We start from the raw sequence: 20,418 nt of genomic DNA on the forward strand, positions 1-20,418 counted from the left end.
TCTTTAACTGATGGAGAATGAGAAGTGCCTACACTGCTGGGTAGCCCCCCCAACAGCCAGCTTTTAGCATGCCTTCAGCTCTGACAAACAGCTTCTAAATGCTCCCTCTCTGTTCCTAAGTTGGTAATGAAAAGTGAAGGCAACAGTAGAAGCAAAGAATCCAAACATACTTCCTCACTGGGAGTCTTTGGCAGGGCACAGTTCGGCTGCCGGCTCACACACAGCAGGAGCAAGTGAAAATACCAGCAGCTGTCACACAGCAGGCTTTGCCGAAGGAGCAAAGGAGAAAGGATTCCCAAAAGGGCACGTGCCAGAGCCTCCTGTGTTTCAGATGAGCCAGAGCCCCCAGTTTCATACCCGAGTGGTACTGTGAGTGACAAACTGGAAGAACAAGTCTCAACAAAACCAAACCACAGACAGTTACCCCTAAGTTGGTTAAAGCAAAACACATACAGTAGTTAGTGCTTGGAGATCCCCTCCCCTCCTGCAAACCTGGCTTAAGACCCAGAAGCAGTGTTCAAAAAGGACAGGTCCAGCTAAGTCCTTGCAAAGCTTCTCCTCCTAGACTGAGTGAATGATGCAGTTAGCACAGGAGGCAGCTCCAGCCAGACACAGCTCATCCTTTGCCCAGTACAAAGCAAGACAGGACACAGCACCTTATCTTCCAAACAATTGTTTACTGCAAGTTCTCTGCAAATATTCCTGCAGTCATTACAAAAAATACCCCAGAAGATGATGATCTATTCCATTTCAGAGAGTCTTCATTTACAAAAAAATAAATAGCTTTACTCTAAAGACGACAGTTGTCGAGTGGTAAGGTCAGCAGTGTCACGAACAGAAGCCCCCATTCGCAGAGCACTGAGGGTCTGGGGCCTTCTGACTTCGGGTGACCTTCCTCCAGCATTTTCCTTGAAAATAAGACTAATTAGAACACGGGAAAAGGAAATTTTTTCTTCCCACAGAAAAGTGAACATTCAACACAGATCTTGCAACTGAGACCCCATTGCTAGTTGCATTGTTAGATGCCTCTGACACAGAACTTTGAAACAGAACTTTTTTGTTTTGAACAGCTTCCCACAAAGTCTGCCAGCAGCAGCATGAAGGGCATGGTTCTTGGGTGTAAGGCTGCTGGTCCTTGCGGCAGAGCTCCGATTAAAGCACCTGCCAGAGCCCAGGGGGTTACAATCAATGGCACACCCGAGCCTGCAGCCGCTAGACTGGGGTCTAGTCCCCAAGGGCACAACCAGGATGCACCTCCCAAGTCAGAATTCCTGAGTGAAATGTGTGTGAGATCAGGCACCCCCAGCTGCTGCACCAGTTTGGTTTTGGGGTGATTGTCATTCTAGACACACTTCAATACTGCTTTGGAGTTGACTGTTTGCACATCAGCACCACTGACACACTCCAGTGAGCTTGCTGCTGTACACTGTAAACTCACGGAGGAGCCTTGAGGACAATGTGTCAAAGCATGAACCAGGTACAGGACAATGTCTGGCACACAGCTTGTGTCACAAGAAGAAAAATCTTTGGACTATATGCCACAAACTGTTTGCAGCCCACAAGAGATGGCTCAAACGAGGAATCGGCAAACAAGCAAGTAAGTAGCATCTGCAGAAGTGGTTCAGACAACAGAAAGAGGGCTCCAGAGCACAGGAAAAGCTCTTCTGACCTTCCCACACTGCCTTGTACTTCAGCGTAGAACAGGTTTCAGGCAAAAAGGAAAGTCTTTGGAGTGCTTTGCACAGCGCCTGTGCTTCTCCTAAAGCAGGTTAAAAATCAGTTCTAAGGAGAATAGAAACCAGAAAAAAAGGTTGCATTTTTGTGTTACTTCCATCACCATGCTCTGGATGACTCCCCTGGGACTGAAGTTGAACTGCAGGGCTCACCCCAGCTCAGAGGAGGTTAGAGGTCTCTGAATGTGTCACTCCTCCTCTTCCCCACAGCAACTAACCAAGTTCAAATGCTACACCAAGCCTGAATCTTTGGCCATACTATAGAAAATGCCTTTTTCCTGAAGTAGGTGGTCTGGGCTACCACACTCCACCACTTCTCCTCTGTCCAGGACTAGAACTCTGTAAAACAAGGGAAAACAAACACGTTACAAGGAGATGCAGAAAGCCAAGGCAGATGCACACAGACACTGACTGTAGTGCAGCTGCTGCATGCAAGCAAAGGCAGTCCAAGGCCTGCATGAATGGGCAGAGGTTCTCAGCTGTCCCTGTTAACACCACTACAGGTGGCCTGCTTGCCTGCTCTGCTTTTCATGTAGCATGTACCCAGGCACCTGCAGGCAGCCACGAGACTTTTAACTGTGCTCCACAGCAGCCAGAAACCAGGTGGGCAGCACTTCTTGTTCAGATCAGTAAGAGCCTCTAAGACCTTGCAAGGTCTGCCATGACCTTCCCATAACACTGCAGCACACAATACAAATGCAAAACAGAGCTGTAGCTGGAAAGAGGAAGTTTACAAAGCAAGCTATCAGAGTCAGTAAATTCAGCTTACAGTTAAAGCTCTGCCTTCGGCTGCCCTGACTAACTGGCCAGGCACTGCAGAGATGCTCACTAAGCCCTGGGCAGGTGCTGTTGCATGCACACAGCCACTGCCAGGACAGAACTGGGTGTTCCTCTGGTGGCAGCACTGCTGCAGTGGCATGTGGCACCTTTCACTACTGACAGCAAAAAGGAAGTCCCACAAAAGTACCCAAAACCCTTATCACTGGTCACTTTGCTGTCTGCCATTCCATGGTAAAATGGACAAGAGAGCCTAAAGCTGAAGTTATTAGACAAATTTTTGCTCTCAATCACACCTCAGCAAGGCAGCTGAGCATGAGGGCAGCTCTATAAACTATGACCTGAAGTGATGCAAAGAGAAACAGTAAATGTCAGACAAGCACAGGACCTGCCTCTTTGATTCCTTATGCCACCTGTGCCTGTTTCAGGGTATGAGCCCCTTAAAGCTCTGATGCCTCTTCCAGCTGTGCCTAAATCAGGGCAAGATCCTGTCCTGGCTCCACTACCCTTCCTGGTTTGCCTGGACAGGAATGGCAGAAATGCAGCATGACAGAGGGATTGGAGGAGCTCCCCAGGCCAGGCAGACACCATCCCCCCCTGCCCCATCAGAACAGAGATGCCAGAGAGATGGCTAAAACCACACTGCTAAACACTGAGCTAGCACAGAGATGCCCGCTAAGCAGAGCAGTCAGGTGCTGTGCCAGCAGCACTCCCTTACCTTGTGTAGTCCATGATGGTGTTCAGACGATGTGCTATCGTTAGTACAGTGCACTCCTCAAACTGCGACCTTATTGTTGACTGTATCAGCTGATCTGTTTCAAGATCAACAGCAGCTGTGGCTTCATCTAGAACCAGGATTTTGGACTTTCTGAGCAGGGCTCGTGCCAGGCACACCAGCTGGCGCTGTCCCACACTGCAGGTGAAGTGGGAGGGTTGGGAAAAGAAATCAGAACAAGTCTGCAGAATTAATTTTAAAGCCCAGTAATTGCTTTCAAGAACAACTCTAAGGTACAGGTGCCAAAAATCCAGCAGAATAGATAAGGTCACTCTCGCCACCTCTCGGCAAAGCACCTAACAGCACCTGAAACTACTTCCCACTCACAAGGAAGGCTTGGAAATACAATCAGGTAAGACTCTACAAATGGTTTCAGCGTGACGGCACCAGGCTGACCCCCCGAGTCAGTGCAGTCTGAGCACTGGACTGAGCAGTGCTGCAGGCTGAACACCTGTCACGGTGCAATGAGCACACTGACAGCCTCCTCAGAGAAACCTGCTGGGCCAGAGCCATGGTCAGCTCAGAGCATCATGCCACCAGAATGCTTTCCAAGACTGCCCAACTGTCAAACCTCACAGCACTCCAAGTAGTTCTTAAATTACTTAACATTTCCAAACTTGAGCTTCAAAAATGTTGAATGTAACCCAGATGACTGACTGCCTGGTCACGAGTTAACAATTCCCCTGCTCCCTTCCCAGGATCTCAGCGAGGGCAGGAGGGGGTTAGCCCCACAGTGCTCTGGTATTGCAGGGTCTAGCTGCACACTGCCCCGAGTGGGCTCTAAGGTGCTAGAAGCAGAAAGTCCAGCTGCAGGTGGAAGGTACCCACGGGCACACCCCCTCTCAGTTTCGAGTCCTTGTGGCAGTTCTCACCTGTGTGGTTATTTGACCTACCTGAGGTTCTCTCCACCTTCAGCACACTCATGGTTAAGTTTATCAGGAAGGGATGACACAAAGTTTTTCAGGTGAGCCAATTCCAAAGACCTCCATATGTCTTCATCAGAGTGTTGGTCAAAAGGATCAAGATTCATTCGCAGAGAGCCAGAAAACAATATTGGATCCTAGTTACAGAAAGAGGTAAGGACAAGGCACACAGAACATGGCAAGAGCCCCAACACTACCTCTTAGCTACTGAAAGGAAAAGATGCAGTTGCAAGTAAGCTCATCTGCTGAATCCAGGAGTGAGCCCTCACTTTTTCAAGCAGCAGCAAGATATTCTCCCTCACCCTTATTCCTCCTCGGGGTCTGATCTGCATCCTTTACCAATTCTGGTAACTCCAGACCTTTCCATGACTCAGCAACTCATGAACCCAGAAGGAAGGGGCAGAGAGTGGGAAGACAGGGTAAAAATACAGAACAAAAAAGCAACCAACCAACAGACAAATCAGAACAAGTCAGGCAAGTTCCATTTCACTCCCTAGCCAAGCTTCTGTCAGCAGAGGCTACGAAGCCAACTTTCCACTTCTTTGGGAATTACTCCACCCATAATCATCTCAAAAATCTTCAGCTGCAGTATTCATTAAATGAAAGTGGGTTTTTTCTTGGACACAGAGAACACTGCTCTGGAAATACTTTTCACCTGTTTGTGTCAGGCTGTGTCAGGAGAAAGCAAAGTCCTCCCCAAACTTCCAGAAGTGAGGGTGCCCAAACCTCTTAAAGTGTGCTCACTTGATTGTGCCAGTGTCCTGCTTTGACTTAGAATGGGCAGGCAGTAAAGGTTACACAGCAAGAACAAGACTCGTGCAAGTCCAGTGCTTCTAAAACTCCATTTCCAGATGGTTTTGGACCGCTGAACTCAGAGCTATTGGGCTGCTTGTCTCCCGCTGGCCTAAAGAGCAATGATCCCACTTAACTAAGGGTCCTAAGCGGGTGTTCAGCTGAGATCAGATCTCCCCATGCAGGCTCAGCTGTCTGCAGCAATCAGCACGGGGTGCTGACAAAGCCCATGAGCCCAGAGGTTTTGCTTCCAGATCACAGACCAGCATTTGTTACCTGTTCTGGTCATGGCAAGGCTTGGCTCTCCTCTGCACATACCTGAGGGATGATGGTGATCTTGAACCTCAAGTCGTGGAGTCCTATCTTCGCGATATTAACTCCATCGATAATGATTTCCCCTTCGGCTGCTTCATTAATCCGAAACAAACCCAAAGTGAGTGAGGATTTTCCAGCTCCTGTTCTTCCAACTATCCCAATCTGGTGGGAAGAAACACAGGAACAACTTACTCTGGGAAAGAGTTAATGCATTTCCAAGCATCTCCCTGAAGCTGACACACTTGCAGGCTTGTCACAGCTGTCCCTAGTTGCTGGCTCTCCAAACCAGCACAACCAACTGAGGCTGAATGAACAGGAACTTGGTGGGTAAGAAAAAACAAGAGCAAAAGCAGTAACACTTGCAGTTTAACCACACAAGTTTCCATTTTCCTAGTAGCAGAAATGGCACTTGGTAGGAGTAGGCCAAGGTTTCTGGCTCCATTTGGCTCATGCCTGACAGTCCTAACTGCTGGTTTGACATCAGCCTTGTTGCAATGGATAGCAGAAGCACAGAAAAGCCTCATGCTGCACATCTTGCTGCCACTGGGACCGAAGCCTTCGCCAGCTGGTTGGGTGTTCCAATAAATAGAGACGATTGCTGCTTTGTTTGGTTGATCTGTCTCTTGCATCTGCCCTTTCTAACCACTCTGGAGGAAGTATTCTGCCCATAAACGTAGGTTACAAGAAATAACAACACTTCCTGGGAGGGGAAAGAAATAAGTGAAATTTATGCTGTCTTAGGGACCCAGACCAAAAGATGCCTCAGGAGCCCATCTTTATCCCATGGCACAGAGCACGGCCTGGAAACAGTCAGAGCCCACTGCATCTGCCAGCCACAGCGAGACTGATTCTGCAGAAGCTTCTGTCGTTCCTAAGGATCCCAAGATACTACAGGATTAAACTGCTCTGCTTATGCATGCAGACTTACAATCAGCAGCTCCACTATAAATTCAGATCCATTACCTTCTCACCCCCACTGATGGTAACATTGATGTTTTTCAGAACCAAATCCAAGTCCTCCCGGTAACGCAAACCATAGCCTCGGAACTCCACCTTCCCCTCTTCAGGCCAGCTCCTTGCTGGGGCTGTTTGTTCAATACTCCATTCAGCCTGCAAGAACCACACAAACAAGCCTGACCCTCCCTCCGTCAGGCACGGGCTCAGAGAGCTCCAGGAAAGCAATTAAGGAAAGTTCTTGTTAAGCATCTGATTTGCAAAAGGAACTGAGATGGTGATCTGGAGAGGGGTTAGGAGTTGCCCCAGGGTAGAGGCCATGCTACATGCAGCTAAGGGCTTTGCTATTCCACATTCCCCTTGACGAATCAACTCTCCACTGCAGCACACATCAGGTAACCTGCTTCTATGTCCCCTCCATAGCAAGGAGCCCGTTGGGGAAGCTACATAGGCAGACAGAAGCAGTTTAAACTAAGACATAAACATTAAAACGTTAATAAGCTGGCAAAGTCAACAGCTGCTGCCCCAGCCTCCCACAGAGAGTGAGCACAGACCACTGCATCACTGCCAGTGCCAAACAGATGGGCCTTGAACTCTATAAACACTGGGCTACCAGAACCCCAGAAAAGATCTAGGAAGAGTCCTCGTAAGAGTGGGCTGCAAAAAGTGTTTCAAACCAGGCTCAAGGGACAGGCATGGCAAAGAAAAGTCACAACCAACTCTGTTCTGTAGCCAAAAGTGGCCCAGTGGCAGATGAAATGAGCTGTTAGTCGATGTGAATCAAAAGAAGGAAAACCTCTTGACTCCCCACACTGAGCAAAATGAAAAGCACAAAAATGTGGGCAGCGACAGCACCGAGCCCAACCCCACCCCTCAGCTCAGAGACATGCCCAGCTGCACTCTCCAACCCATTCAGGAAGCTGGAGGACAAGACTGAGAAGAGGGCAGCGGCTCGCAGAGGAGCGGCGCTGAGCCGCCTGCACAGCTGCCTGTAGAGCTGCCTGTACCTCCTTCTCCATTTCTGCATACTCTTTGACTCTCTCCACAGCAACGATGTTGGTCTCCAGCTCAGACGACATGCGAACCAGCCAGTTCAGGTACGCCGTGATCTGCAAGAAGCACACAACTCCAGCAGCAGCTCACACTAAACCCCTTAACTGCAATGAGAACACAGAACCACCACAGCATGCCAGGTCCATGGACTGCAGACACAGACAGCACCTTGGCTGACCAGTGCCGCACAGGAGAGAAGCTCAAGAGCCTGATGTGCAGGGGATGAGTCAGCTGCACCCACAGGCTCACAGGATGTCAGGGGTTGGAAGGGACCCAAAGAGCTCATCCAGTCCAGAGCAGGACCACACAATCTAGCTCAGGTCACACAGGAACACATCCAGACAGGCCTTGAAAGTCTCCAGAGAAGGAGACTCCACAGTCTCTCTGGGCAGCCTGTGCCAGGGCTCTATGACTATTAGAGTAAAAAAGTTCCCCTTTACATTGAGGTGGAACCTCCTGTGCTGCAGCTTCCATCCATTGCTGCTTGTCCTATCCCAGGGAGCAGTGAGCAGAGCCTGCTCCCCCCATCCTGACCACCCCCAGCCCTTAGATATTTATACACACTTATTAAATCCCCTCACAGTCTTCTCTTCTCCAGACTAAGCAGCCCCAGGTCCCTCAGCCTCTCCTCATCAGGCAGTGCTCCAATCCCTTTATCATCTTCGTAGCCCTCCACTGGACTCTCTCCAGCAGATCTCTGTCTCACTTACACTGAGGAGTCCAAAACTGAAGGCAGTACTCAAGATGGGGTCTCACCAGGGCAGAGTAGAGCGGGAGAAGAAGCTCCCTCAATCTGCTGGACTCATTCTTCTTAATGCCCCGCAGGACCCCATTGGCCCTCTTGGCCACCAGGGCACATTGCTGTGTCATGGACGTTCTCCACCAGCACTCCCAGGTCCCTCTCCACAGGGCTGCTCCTCCAGCAGTCACCTCTCGACCTGTGCTGGTGCAGTTTATTATCCCTCCCCAGGTGCAGGACTCTGCACTTGTCCAGATCTTTTCAGATGCTATTTGTAGTTACTGTTCTCTTCCTATATTCCTTATTTTCTCTCCAAAGTCACAGCAAGGTTCAGTCACGCAAGGTAAAAATTACCTGCAGCGAGTAGGACACCGAGAGGCCAACCAGTCCTGCGCTGAGCTTGCTGCGCGCAATGACCGCAAAGAGCGCAGCGAAGAGCACGATGCAGTTCCCCACGTACTCCAGACGGACAGCCAGCCACCTGCAAGACAGACAAATGCAATGCCCCTGCTGGCCCCTCCACCCTCAGACAGGTAGGAACCTGGCCAAATGTTCTGTCACACATCCCGTGTTTTGAACAGCTAGAAACATGGCATCTGCACACTGCCAGTGACACAGGAACTGCAATAAGCAAACCTGGCAGGCATCCAAAAAATCAATACACTTTCCAGGTACATAAATTCCTGTCTTAGTTCAGAAGTCAGTTGTGGTTCACTGGGATTGGCAAGTCACAACTTGTAATAAGGTATCACCCAGAAGTAAGGCAGGAAACTCTTAGAAAGAGAAGAAATTCAGAGGTCATCTTAATTCCAGGAGAGACGTTTAGGCAAAACATCTGCAAACCAAATCCACCCACGCCGGCTTCCCTGCCCGCACTACGCAGAGGGGGACGCAGGGCGCAGGCAGGAGAGCAGAGGCAGCTCCTCTCAGTTGGTCGGCCCCACTGTCACCTGTTGGCGACGATGCTCGGGTAGTAAGCTTTCTGGTTCTCGTCCACCTTCGCGTCGTTCTGCTTGATGAAGCGCCTCTGCTCCCGGAAGGCGCGGATGACGCTGACTCCCAGGAGAGTCTCGTTGAAGTGCGAATACACAGGAGAGCGACTGACGGACTCGAGGCGCTTCAGCTGGCGAGAAGTGGCCACATAAAACCTCTGCAAACGAGAGCAGACTGCATCTAGACTGCATCTGAAAAGGTGTGGGGCACCTAGGAGCTGGCTGCCATCTGGGCTGCTAGATTCACCTGACGTGCTGTGCCACACCTTCTCCCCCCTCACACTGAGGCTCAACCCACCAGGGCACGCACACTCTGCTGTCCTTAAACAGCCACCAAGCAAGCCACGGCATCCAGTACTTCATTTCTCCTCTCTGCAAGCTTATTTCTACAATGTAACACACACACCATTGCCTTTGAGGTTTACTAACGCAGATCACTAGACCCACTAATCCAGGAGCCAAAAGTCAAACCCCAGCATCTCCTCTCCCCTTATGAAACCTCCAGGCACAAAGGCTATGCAAGACAGGAGTGAAGGGCTGTGAACTCCTGCCCTGTAAGCTACTCTAGCAGCATGTCAGCAGCGCAGACAGAGCCCTCTCAAGGCTGCTCTCTCGCTAGTGTGGTTGAGAAGAGCCCATCCATTTTCCACATTCACTCTGAGCCTCCAGCAATGCAAAACTTCCCTCTTCCTCATGTGAATTCTGCTTAGATATTAAGTGATTATTACCTTCTGCACAGAAGGCATTCCACACCTGACAACAGAAGGATGTGCCCTCCTAAACCATGCCAAGCACAGTCAAGCACCACTCAAGTCAAACTTGTTCAGATCTATCCCAGTGCAAGGCCAAGAAAGAACTGTCTTAAATTAACAGAGGATGAGTGACTCCTCATTCTGAGGAGGAGTCACTGGGACCAGTGACTGCTGGTCCCAGCCGCCCAGGTAAAGCTCCCTACCTGCACAAACAAGTAGACAAGTCCCAGCGGTGGAATGATGACAGCAGCAATAGGTGTGGCCAGCAGAATGATGATACAAGCCCCAATCACATTAAAGGTTGAGCCCATAAACATCTTGATGATGGGTGGGATGGTGGAGTCAATGGTGTCTATCTCCTTAGAGAAGCGGTTCACCAGATTGCCACTGGGCGTGCGCTCGAAGAAGCTCATTGGAGACCTGAGCACGTTGTGCAGCAGGTTAAGGTGCAGGTGTCGTGAGGCAAATATCCCCCCCACTGAGACAGCCATCGAGTAGCCAAAGACAGCAATACCTACAAAAGAAGACTTGTTTCTATCTGCCTCCACCTCTCACAAAACATTTCCCTTCGTTTTCCACCACTCAGCACTTCTCTAGAACAATAAACCTCAGAACTGGATTAAAAAGCCAATCAAAGCAGCAGTGCCGGGGAAAGGAGCAGCCCAAACGGGCGAGACCATCACATTTCTCTCACAGAACAAGGTGGGTTTCCAATATGAAATTTGGGTAAATACTTGAGAACTTCCCTTGAGTAAAGACCACTCAATTGTAATGTCCATTTAGTTTGTATAGAAAGCTTTTTGCGGCAGCTCTGGAGTGGGATATTTGGGTTGTTAAGTTCCATGGCAAAGGATCTTCACCACAAAGACAAAACATAAAAAGCCACTGAGCAGGCCTCTCTGTGGTGGCTTGGATGGACCCAGTGCTGAAGGCCAGGCTGGGCTACGGGGAAGTGTCCCTGCCCACGGCATGGGCTTGGAACTGCATGGCCTTTAGGATCCTTTCCAAGCCAGTCTGGCTCTGTGACCCTCAAACAATCCCTCACCAGCCTACGCAGCACAGCCGTGGTCTCCTGTGACAAAGCATGCCTGCCAGGCAGCCCCACCCGGTTCTTCTGCAGCCAGTGTGCCACTTCCAGGGTCAGACACTGAGTCATCAGCTGTGGCCTATCAGCCCCTGCAAAGCGCTTTCGCTCTTGTTTCACACAAATGAAAGGAAACTACATTCGCTAACTGAATGGTTCTGCAGTTGGCTTGCTTGCCTTTGGGGGTCATTCACTCAGTCTTTCTGCAAGAAGAATGCCCACTGAAATCCTTAGCAGAGTGGTGCTGGGCCCTGGGATGCAAGGTCGGCAAGAGCATTAGAGGCTTCCTGAGCCCACTGACCGTACACAAGAGAGCAAGCAAACCTTGGGAGATGCCCAGCGCTCCGTACACGGCCAGCCTGACGTTGGTGTAGCGCTGCGTCCCGTTGACAACAGGATCATCTGTCCACAAGCTCAGCCAGTAGTTGGAAGCCAGGGAGGCCACATGATTGCACACAAAGAGGGAAATGCTCAGGAAAGAGATGAAGAGCCCGATTGCTTTCATGTAGTCCCAGTACACTGACGCTTTCACCTGAAGGCAGGAGGGGGGGATTTTAACAATGAATTTCCTATCTTGAGTTTCAAACCCAGCAATTGCAGTTCCCTCCTCTGCAGCCCCTGTTCAATGGCAGTGTCCCTGCAACAGGCCTCAAAACCACAGCAGCTGCACTCCGGACAGCCACTGCTTGGGAACGCAAGCGTTGTGCAGAGACAAGCCAAACCCAACAGCCCTCCAGGGCAGGCACACATCATCCTCCCCTTGTCCTCCAAGGAAAAGGACAGGCCTGGACTAACAAAGACCAGCTGCAGCAGAGCCAAAAGCTTCACCGGGGAGTTCCATCTTTTGGCTTTCTCCTTTTACCACAAGGTTACACAGCTTCTAATTAAACCCTTGCTCCACCGGGCTTGCATCCTATCATCGGTCTTTAACCAGAGGGCTCAAGCAACACTGCTAGGAGATGTAACTGCCGTTTTCCCAGGTTTCTCAGGAAGCTCTGGGTATCCCAGGATTAGGCACTTGTGCCTACAATGGAAACTTGGCTGAAATTCAACCAAGTCAACTCCAGCTCCTTTGCTTCGGTGCAGACTTCATCACATCACCTAATTTGTCTCAACTTCTCTCCAAAGAAGGGTGCAGGTTTTTAATTTCTTTGGTTACACTTTGATGTGGTCAGGCCACAGAGGCTTTAGTCTCAGTACCCTTTCTGCACACAAACCTAGGGCTCAGCCTGGGGGGCAGAAGGCACAGCAACAGTTCCATGAAGTGCTGTGCAAGCAGCAGCAAGCGCGAGAACACACTCGGAGCTTTTGCAGCCCACTTAGGGAGTGCTTGGAAGCCATTTTCTTCTGCCCAGGGGCAGTGGGAACGGGAGACCTTACCCTGCCAGTCTTCGCTGTGTCAGCCTCCGTCAGCTTCCAGGAATTCTTCTCAGCGAGTGGCTTCTGCAGCTCTGCTGTGCTGCTCTGGTGCTGTGACTTCCCTGTGTCCCTGCTGTACGTCGAAGAGCTGCTGAGCTGCCTGCTTGAAGACATTTGTTTTTCCATCTTAGCACGACAGAAGGCCAGGTGCTTGCTTCACAGAGACACCAACAGTGCCAGCTCCACGGTAGCAGCTTCTGTTATTCTGGCAACAATCCCTCTCCTAACCAGTCATGGCCAACAGCTACCACTGCTTCCCTCCTTACCACAGCCCACTCTTAATCCTTCCTGCTGGCTTTCACTCATCTCCAGATCCAAGTAACAGCCCAACAAGCCTCTGCTGAGCAATCAAGACAAAATGCTTGATGATAACCAGCATCAGCCTTTGCAAACTACCATCACACAGTGCAGCTGCTTGGAGTGTAAAGAGGGTACCTACACTGGCATCAAAATAGGAACTTCACTCCCAGGTACTCATTAGCTTTCAGAAACAGAGGCTCTCTAGAGCAGCCCAACAGGGCATAGACAAGCAGACTGATTCCAAGAAGCCACAATCAGACTGATTGTCTTTGGCTTCCCTCAAGCATAAAGGCAGCTGTACTGGGTCAAACTAAAGGTTCATCTAGCACTTCATTCCATCTGAGAGTAGTCAACTGCATAAGCCTTGGGAAACCATAGAAAACCCAGACTGGTCTATACTACACTTGCTACAACACAACTGGTCCCTCCCAGGGAAAGCAGGGTAGCACCAGAACTCCATGTGCACAGCCCTGCATGAGCAACAGCCTGTACCGAGCAGCTGCAGTGGGGCTGTAGTCTCAGAGGTTCATATGCCCAGCTGCTAGCAACTAGGGAGACTGGAATCTAGGGACAACTACAAGGCAGTGTCTGAGCCCAGCTAGAGGAGGGATCCTTCTTAGTACACACAGACTACATTCTCACTAGTGAATCTCCATCCTGCCCAGCTGGAGGTGAGGAGGGGCTCACTTGGAGCTATGTTTGTGTAGGAGCTCCACGTGCACTAAGTAACAATGAGAGAAAAAGAGACTACACCTGTGCATCAACTTTCCAGGGGCTTCCTTCAGAAGGACTCCATTTTCAACAGGCTTTCCTTCTTTTCCAGATGGACTATTTGTATCTGAGAGGAGTGAAAAAGTAAACATGAAAAGAGTAAGCAAAAAGATCCAGAGGTTGCATTTCCCTCCCCAGTGCCAGGTGCAGCCCTAACGTGCAAAGGAAAGGACACATACACCCTGGCAGGTAACTGGTTAGGTGAACAGACCCATCTAGCTCCAACCCAAGCAGGACTGGCTGCCAAGATAGAGAACATTTCTCTTTCCATGTTTCTACCATATGTAGACCACTAATATCAATATGACATGATTCTGAGGCCACAGTGGATATTAAAGCATGCAATACCCAGCCACACCATGACTCACTCTGTGGAAGAAAACCCAGCCAACCCAACCTCCTCTCCAAAGCACATCTGCTGTGGTGGGTTACAAATGGTTCTCCTCTCAGAACACAAGGAGAGCACATTGCAGTAAGTGGCAGAGTGAAGCAGGAGCAGCAGAAAGTGTGTGCTGTTCACTGTGAACCTTCCTGCACCACTCAGCAGGCAGCAACACGCAGAAGCCTTTCTGCCCTAAAAGCTCTTAAAGCTAGTTTCATGTTGCAGGCTACAAAGTTTTCCTGCTTACACAGCCTTTACCTATTGAGAGCAAAAGATTGATCCAGACTGACACAGTAAATCTGGTGTCTGCACCTACAGCACAGCTTGCTAGTCAGGGCTCTCTGAGCACTACATCCAAAAATGACAAAAGGGAAAAGTTCTGAAACACTGAACACACTTCTGAGAGGAAGCACCTTTGGGGCTCAGTCCTGGACAACAACTCTTAGTACACTCACTCTCCCACGCAACCAGCAACAGAACAAAGCGGGGCAGCCTGAAGTTGTGCTGTGGGATGTATAAGCTGGATGTTAGGAGGAAGTTGTTGGCAGAGAGAGTGATTGGCATTGGAATGGGCTGCCCAGGGAGGTGGTGGAGTCACCGTCCCTGGAGGTGTTGAAGCAAAGCCTGGATGGGGCACTTAGTGCCATGGTCTGGTTGACTGGACAGGGCTGGGTGCCAGGTTGGACTGGATGAGCTTGGAGCTCTCTTCCAACACGTTTGATTCTATGAAGTCCAGAGTGCATCTTTAAAGTTTATGTAAAGCTTCCTCATGGAAGTGTTTTAGATGAGGAACTGCTGCCAATGAGTTAACCCACAGGGCACCACACTAACAAGCTGCATGCAAACCAAGCAGACACCTCCTGTGGCAGGAAGAGCTCTTCTAATAAGGATTCAGGCTCTGGTAAGTGAGCTACAGCAAGTGGTGTTACTCCAACACAATCACTGATGCAAAGCCACGTGGCCAAAAAGCAGTTACCTGTTTCCAGAAGCTGGATGGTTCCTACTGAAGAAGACTCTGAGTCTAGAAGCACATGGAAATGACTTTTTCCAGAACACACTCCACTATTCTCAGTATTTACAAACACAAACACACAGCCTAAGCCACGGAGCCACAAATGCCCAATCCACTGCAATGGACCTCTTTTTAACCCCAAGCCTCACACTCGGGCAAACAATGACAACTTGAGGATGAAAAAACTACTCAAATCGAATGGCTACAAGAGAACAATCAAGAAACTTCCTTTGTTTCAAGATATGCATTAATGAGAGACATTAAGAAAAACTCCTCTTCAGCGACCTTGTCTTGATGACAGGAAAACCTCACTCTACAGGCAACTACCATATGGATTTTCTCCAGTGGTGGTTATGAGACCTTAACCAAGAATCTTAAAGCCACAAAGCATCGCGTTTCCAGCGTGGCAGCTTCTGTTCGCATGGCTGCTCCTCTCCTCCCACAGCTTTGCTATTCTACCTTGCTTTAGTCATGTAAGTGCAATGAGAGATGGAAAGCTGCAGCAGCACAGGTTTGCTTAGTTCCACCTCCTCTGCAGTCCCCAGTCATTACCCTACATAGACAGGTCAGTAAGAAATAGTGAGATACTCCACTCATACAACTATCCTGGCACCCAAACAGCCGTTTAGGGGAGAGGCTGCAAATAGCTCCTGCTTCAGGAGAGAGAGGAGGAGTTGAATTTTGCTACCAGCAAAGTGACTTTAAGAGAGAGTCAGGTTATTTCCTGGCCTAGACAGGTGCTTCCTGCATCACCACTCAGCTTCAGACCCCACAACAACATTTGGAAAAGAGCCTACACATCTCAATGTTAAACTCTTGCCTTTCAAGCTGGGGATGAGAAAGGCAGCAGCTACAGCACGCTGACAGCATGTAACCCTCAGGACTCCCAGTGGGAGAGAAGGGCTGGGAGGCAGTGAGGAGCAGATGCAGCGCCAAACCCCAGAGGCTGGGTACGAGGAAAGGCTTTTCTGCCTTTGCAGAATCAGGCTGTGTTCCAGCCAGAAAGCACCAATCCCCACTTGCCTACTTTGTTCCAGCTGAACTGTGGTCAGGCTGCCAACACACAGCCTCCCTTTTCAAGGGGGTGTGGAGATCTCCTCCAGCTAGCTCAGGCTGACCCCCATCACAGATCACTCCATCTTTAGCCAAGAACCCGTGATTTTTAATAGCACTTAGTGACCAGTTAGTGACACATCTGACCAGTATTGATGTTATCCCTGTGAGTCAAACAAATAACGCCACACTTCTGAGTTTTTGTTTTTTCTTGGCAGAAGATCACTGGACCCAAACTGAGAAACAAATTAGCTGCAAACAGACCAACCCTGTGATAAAGCAACCCTCTCCCTGGCAGCAAGGGCATGCAGTCACCAGACAGCTGCAGAGCAGCATGGCAGAAGTTAAAGCACTGGCTCCCTTTCCAAAGGATGATTCAGTGTTCAAATGGAACAGTAACAACCGAAGGGACTCCAAAGCAAGCCTGCACTTGGAAAGGAGAGGATGCAAAGGCTACAACAAGGCTATTAAAGGAGGCAAATCTTAGTTCAAGTCAACTTGTTAACTTCCTATGGCAGGGCAGAAAAAGTTCATTTGACTCCAGAAGTCTCCTACACTGAAGGCTGGGCACAGTCAGATTTGCTGCAAAGCACCCTCAGGAGCACCCCAAGGGATGACAGAGGAACTAGCCTGATTCTGCTGCCAGAAAATCTCTGTGCAGTTTTTTTTCAGTGGGACACCCCACTCATGCAGCCCTTGCTGTTTATAATATCCACCCAAACCAGCAGCCCAGTCTGCAGAGTCTCAACAGAGACACGTCCAAGAGCCCTTTCCAGGAGAGCCAGCCCACAGCAGGGCATGCTGACCTCGAGCTCAGCTCCATGTCACAGCCAAATCCCTGAATAAGAGGTAGGAGAAAATGCCACCCTGCCCACCCTGGAACCAAACACTGCTGGTTCACAGCCTCCGTGGACAGCCTGTGTTAGCAGACGGCTGCTTCAGAGAACAAGACAGATCATCACAGCCCTCACACAAGGGAATACCAAGAGCAACCCCTGGCCAGAGCCACCAGCAGCTTTTATGCCGTAGCTAAATGTGGCACCATTTCCTTTTCAGCTGTAACTGGCACCTGAGGAGTAGACTAAAAAGTTGTGTCTGCTTTTCCTCTAGGGAACAGATGGGAATCAAGGCTTTTCCAAGTGGACGATGAGGAGGAAAATGGCCTCAGACCCATCCTGGTTGTGTAGAGCCTGCAGAACCGTTGCTACCAGACAGCCCTAGAGCACACACCAGTATTTTAAGTCCAGTGCATGCAGTCCTCTTCAGCATGAGCATAGGGAGTGGTGTAAGAAAATCACAAGCAAGGCACTGAACAATACAGGTTGGAGGCAAGAGACTTCTCAAAAGCCTCCTTTATCAAAATTCAGTACTGCAACCACCTGCAGAGGTGAAAATAAAAGCATCTGAAGCACTTTCCTGTATCAGTGCAGCTCTGCAGCTGCTTTGTAAAGCAGAAGGAAGTCAGGCACATCACACAGAAAAGGAGCTGCTGCTTCCTCCCCCAGTCCCCAGAGGACTTCTCTGCACAAAGTCACTGCACCCTAAGTGGCACAGGCAGGGTGCAAACACCCCGGCTGGCCTCTGCTCGAGCTCGCAACCAGCTGAATTTTGCACTTCATCACACAATCCTTAATGCCTCTACCAGGAGGAGCCTCCCAAAAACCAGTCTATTCTTCACCTTCCCTCTCCTACTAGTATTTTACCTTAGCATGCCACACATCAGCTTATCCCAAGAGGATTTCTTTGCATGCTTACCACCGCTCTCTGTGCTTTGCTCAGCGTTCGCATACGTGCGGAGAAACTCAGCAAAAGCCCCATCTTGCTGCAGCAGCTGCTGGTAGGAGCCCATCTCAGAGATTTCTCCGTCAGACATGACCAGAATTGTATCCGTTTGAGGGAGATAGTTGATGGCATGAGTCACCAAAACCCGTGTCTGAATAGCAAAACACAAAGGTTAAAGGTTCTAACATCTGAAGTGAGTAATACAAAGGCTCAGCTGCTGCTCTTGCTCAGGCTCTCCAGTAACTACAGACAGGCACGCAAGACTTTTAAGGAAAAGTAGTGTCCTTGCCTTGATTCTGTCCATTAAAGAATTCTAAATTACATAAACCTGAGCACACTTCAGCAGAAGAACTCAGTGGTGCATAGAAGATTTCTAAGTCTCAAAAGGATCCTTTCACTCTCAGATGTCTGAAACAAAAGCCTAAATAGGCAACCTGATGAACTTGGAATCATCTGAGCCCAGCAAGGGAAGAGTTCACTCTCTAGACAACTATTTCCAGTGACATACTTTATTTTTCAGGATTCCCCTTGGTCCAATAACTTTTTCAAAGATGTGTTTCCCAACATGTGCATCAACAGCTGACAGAGGATCATCAAACAGATAGACGTCTGCGTTGCAGTAAACTGCCCGGGCAAGGCTGACTCGCTGCTTCTGGCCTCCAGACAAATTCACCCCCTGGGGAGACAAGAAAACAAGCATCTTGATTTACAGTGGCAGAGACTCTGGCTTCAGCCTGTGAAGGACACAAGTCACACGTGGCTTACACACACCAGAGAAACCACAGCGTTGTAGGAAATGGACCTCCATCACAAATGATCGCGCTACCACAGGAGCATAAGGAAGCACAGCCAAAATCCTCTGGGAAGGAGGCACCTACAGTAAGCTCTTGCTGTCAGTGAAAAGTGTTTGCTGGCCTTAGAAAGGAATTAACCCAAAACAGCCCCCACCCAGCTCTGGACAGTCAGAAGCCACCTTTCTCCTCAGCTGTACTCCTGCTGCCTCTGAGTTCATTCAAACCAACCCAGCTGTCATGCTACAACGTGGTTGGCCTGCTGACACAGAAGGAAGACAAAGCTGTGCCCTTTGCTGAATCTGGAGGTGCCAGGCAGCAGCTACAGCCCACCTGTAACTGGCCTGCAGGCAAAGCACTTATTCCTACACACCCCTGTCTTCTGGGCAACACCAGCTTAGCAGAACACCAAGCAGTCTGCTGGCCAGAGTGCACCTGCTCTTGCTCCCATAGCAGAGCACCACAACATCTGTGCAAGCTCCTAAATCGCACAGCACAAACAATTTTGCAAGCAAGGGGCACTCTGGGGGAAGTCTGGGGGACTGGGTAGTGTGTTTGCTTGTTTCAAATGAAGCTGAAATGTTCAGAAGCTTCTTCTCTTCCCGTTTCTACACATTTTTATACTCTATGCCTATGGCAACTTAAGAGAGAATGAAAAAATTGCTGTTGCAAGGTGGTCGTGCATTTGTAATGGAGGAGAGGTTCCCTCCTGTCAGAGGCTTAAGGACAAGGAAACCACACTGTTCAGATCTGCCTCTAATGCTAGAGGCTTTCCACTACAAATGCTTTAACACAACTTTAAGATTTACTGTAAGAGAAGTCATATGGCTGAAGTACATGAAGCAGCACTGCTGTGGCAGAATGGCCACTTAAATACCTTCTCTCCTATCTCTGTTTTGTCTCCAGAAGGAAGAATCTCTATATCAGGCAGCAGTGCACAAGCCTCAATCACACGCTTGTATCGTCTCTCATTCATCTCCCTTCCAAAGATAATGTTCTCTTCCAGGGTGGCATTCTGGACCCAGGCTTGCTGAGGAACATAGGCTACCAAGCCCTGCAAGGAAAATAAAGTTCCTTGTTCAGTACTTTCAAGTCTGCACACAGTGGAAGCACAGCAGGCTCTGCAGGGCAGGCAGTGCTTATCACCTCAGTGCCAGCCTACGGTCATCTCGGCACTGCACAAAGTGGTTCTTGAGCTCCTGCCTCCTCCAAGCTGCTGTTTTGATAATCCTCTCTACAGCGAATGCAACAAAACATGCTGGTGGAAAATTAAAGACTTCAAAGAAAATAAAGCTGTCTAACATCAGCTTGGAGGAAACATTTGCTTAGAGAATGCCTACACAATTAACTGGATGCCAGGAGCCATTAGTTCTCTCGTCTGGCTGTAATGTACGTTCTGCATAAAACAACCGAATCTGGAACACAAGCGCGTAGCAAACGCAGCTCTGCCAACAGATTCCTGCAGAAGGTAGGGGAACCATTTCTTATATAAAAGTCACTTCAAAGGAAGAGATTGAGCTGCTGCAAACTATTCTGCTTTGAAGATGTGAAGCTCTGCCTTGGCACAAATAATCAGTGATTCAGATCTCACCTACTTCATTTTTCCAGAACAATCTCGGAGGTGACCACAAATGCACTTTGAAATGCAACACTGCTGTTTTGCTCTTAAAATAATTCTTTCTGTGCACTACTGCAACAGCAAAACTCAAAACAAGGACTACTGCTTGCTTACTTTCAGGTTAGTTTTCACTTGGAAATCTACCCACAAACAGAGGAACAATTCTTCAGACGTCATACCTTGACAACCACATAGCCTTCCCTTTTGTCCATCTCCCCCAGTAAGGCAGACAGCAATGAAGACTTCCCACAGCCAACCTGACCAACAACAGCCACCAAGGAGCCTTCAGGAACAGTGAAATTAATGCTGAAATAAAGCATACAGAATTGCTTGCTGGTACATCCCAGTAGTCAAACAGTCTATTGAACAGCTAACAAAGCCAGGTGCAATGTGGACGCCTG

General features: G+C 49.3%; 1 protein-coding gene across 2 annotated transcripts in view; it reads right to left on the reverse strand.

Annotated features, from left to right (window-relative positions):
* Nucleotides 1–657: 657 nt before the first annotated feature.
* LOC135180974 (multidrug resistance-associated protein 1) overlaps nucleotides 658–20,418 on the reverse strand; it is a 52,494-nt gene continuing 32,733 nt past the window's right edge. For both annotated transcript variants that reach the window (XM_064153875.1, XM_064153874.1), the window contains 16 exons: nucleotides 20,197–20,323; nucleotides 19,277–19,453; nucleotides 18,117–18,284; nucleotides 17,582–17,759; nucleotides 13,362–13,446; nucleotides 12,270–12,408; nucleotides 11,214–11,421; nucleotides 10,009–10,319; nucleotides 9,012–9,211; nucleotides 8,416–8,542; nucleotides 7,277–7,378; nucleotides 6,279–6,425; nucleotides 5,319–5,477; nucleotides 4,179–4,345; nucleotides 3,229–3,423; nucleotides 658–2,072 (listed from right to left, as the gene is read on the reverse strand). In XM_064153875.1, coding sequence (XP_064009945.1) covers nucleotides 1,964–2,072; nucleotides 3,229–3,423; nucleotides 4,179–4,345; nucleotides 5,319–5,477; nucleotides 6,279–6,425; nucleotides 7,277–7,378; nucleotides 8,416–8,542; nucleotides 9,012–9,211; nucleotides 10,009–10,319; nucleotides 11,214–11,421; nucleotides 12,270–12,408; nucleotides 13,362–13,446; nucleotides 17,582–17,759; nucleotides 18,117–18,284; nucleotides 19,277–19,453; nucleotides 20,197–20,323 — 2,599 coding nt within the window. In that variant the 3' untranslated portion in view covers nucleotides 658–1,963. The remainder of the gene's footprint in view (nucleotides 2,073–3,228; nucleotides 3,424–4,178; nucleotides 4,346–5,318; nucleotides 5,478–6,278; nucleotides 6,426–7,276; nucleotides 7,379–8,415; nucleotides 8,543–9,011; nucleotides 9,212–10,008; nucleotides 10,320–11,213; nucleotides 11,422–12,269; nucleotides 12,409–13,361; nucleotides 13,447–17,581; nucleotides 17,760–18,116; nucleotides 18,285–19,276; nucleotides 19,454–20,196; nucleotides 20,324–20,418) is intronic.

This window comes from Pogoniulus pusillus, chromosome 13 (assembly GCF_015220805.1).
Source record: "Pogoniulus pusillus isolate bPogPus1 chromosome 13, bPogPus1.pri, whole genome shotgun sequence".
NCBI classification, from domain to species: Eukaryota; Metazoa; Chordata; class Aves; order Piciformes; family Lybiidae; genus Pogoniulus; species Pogoniulus pusillus.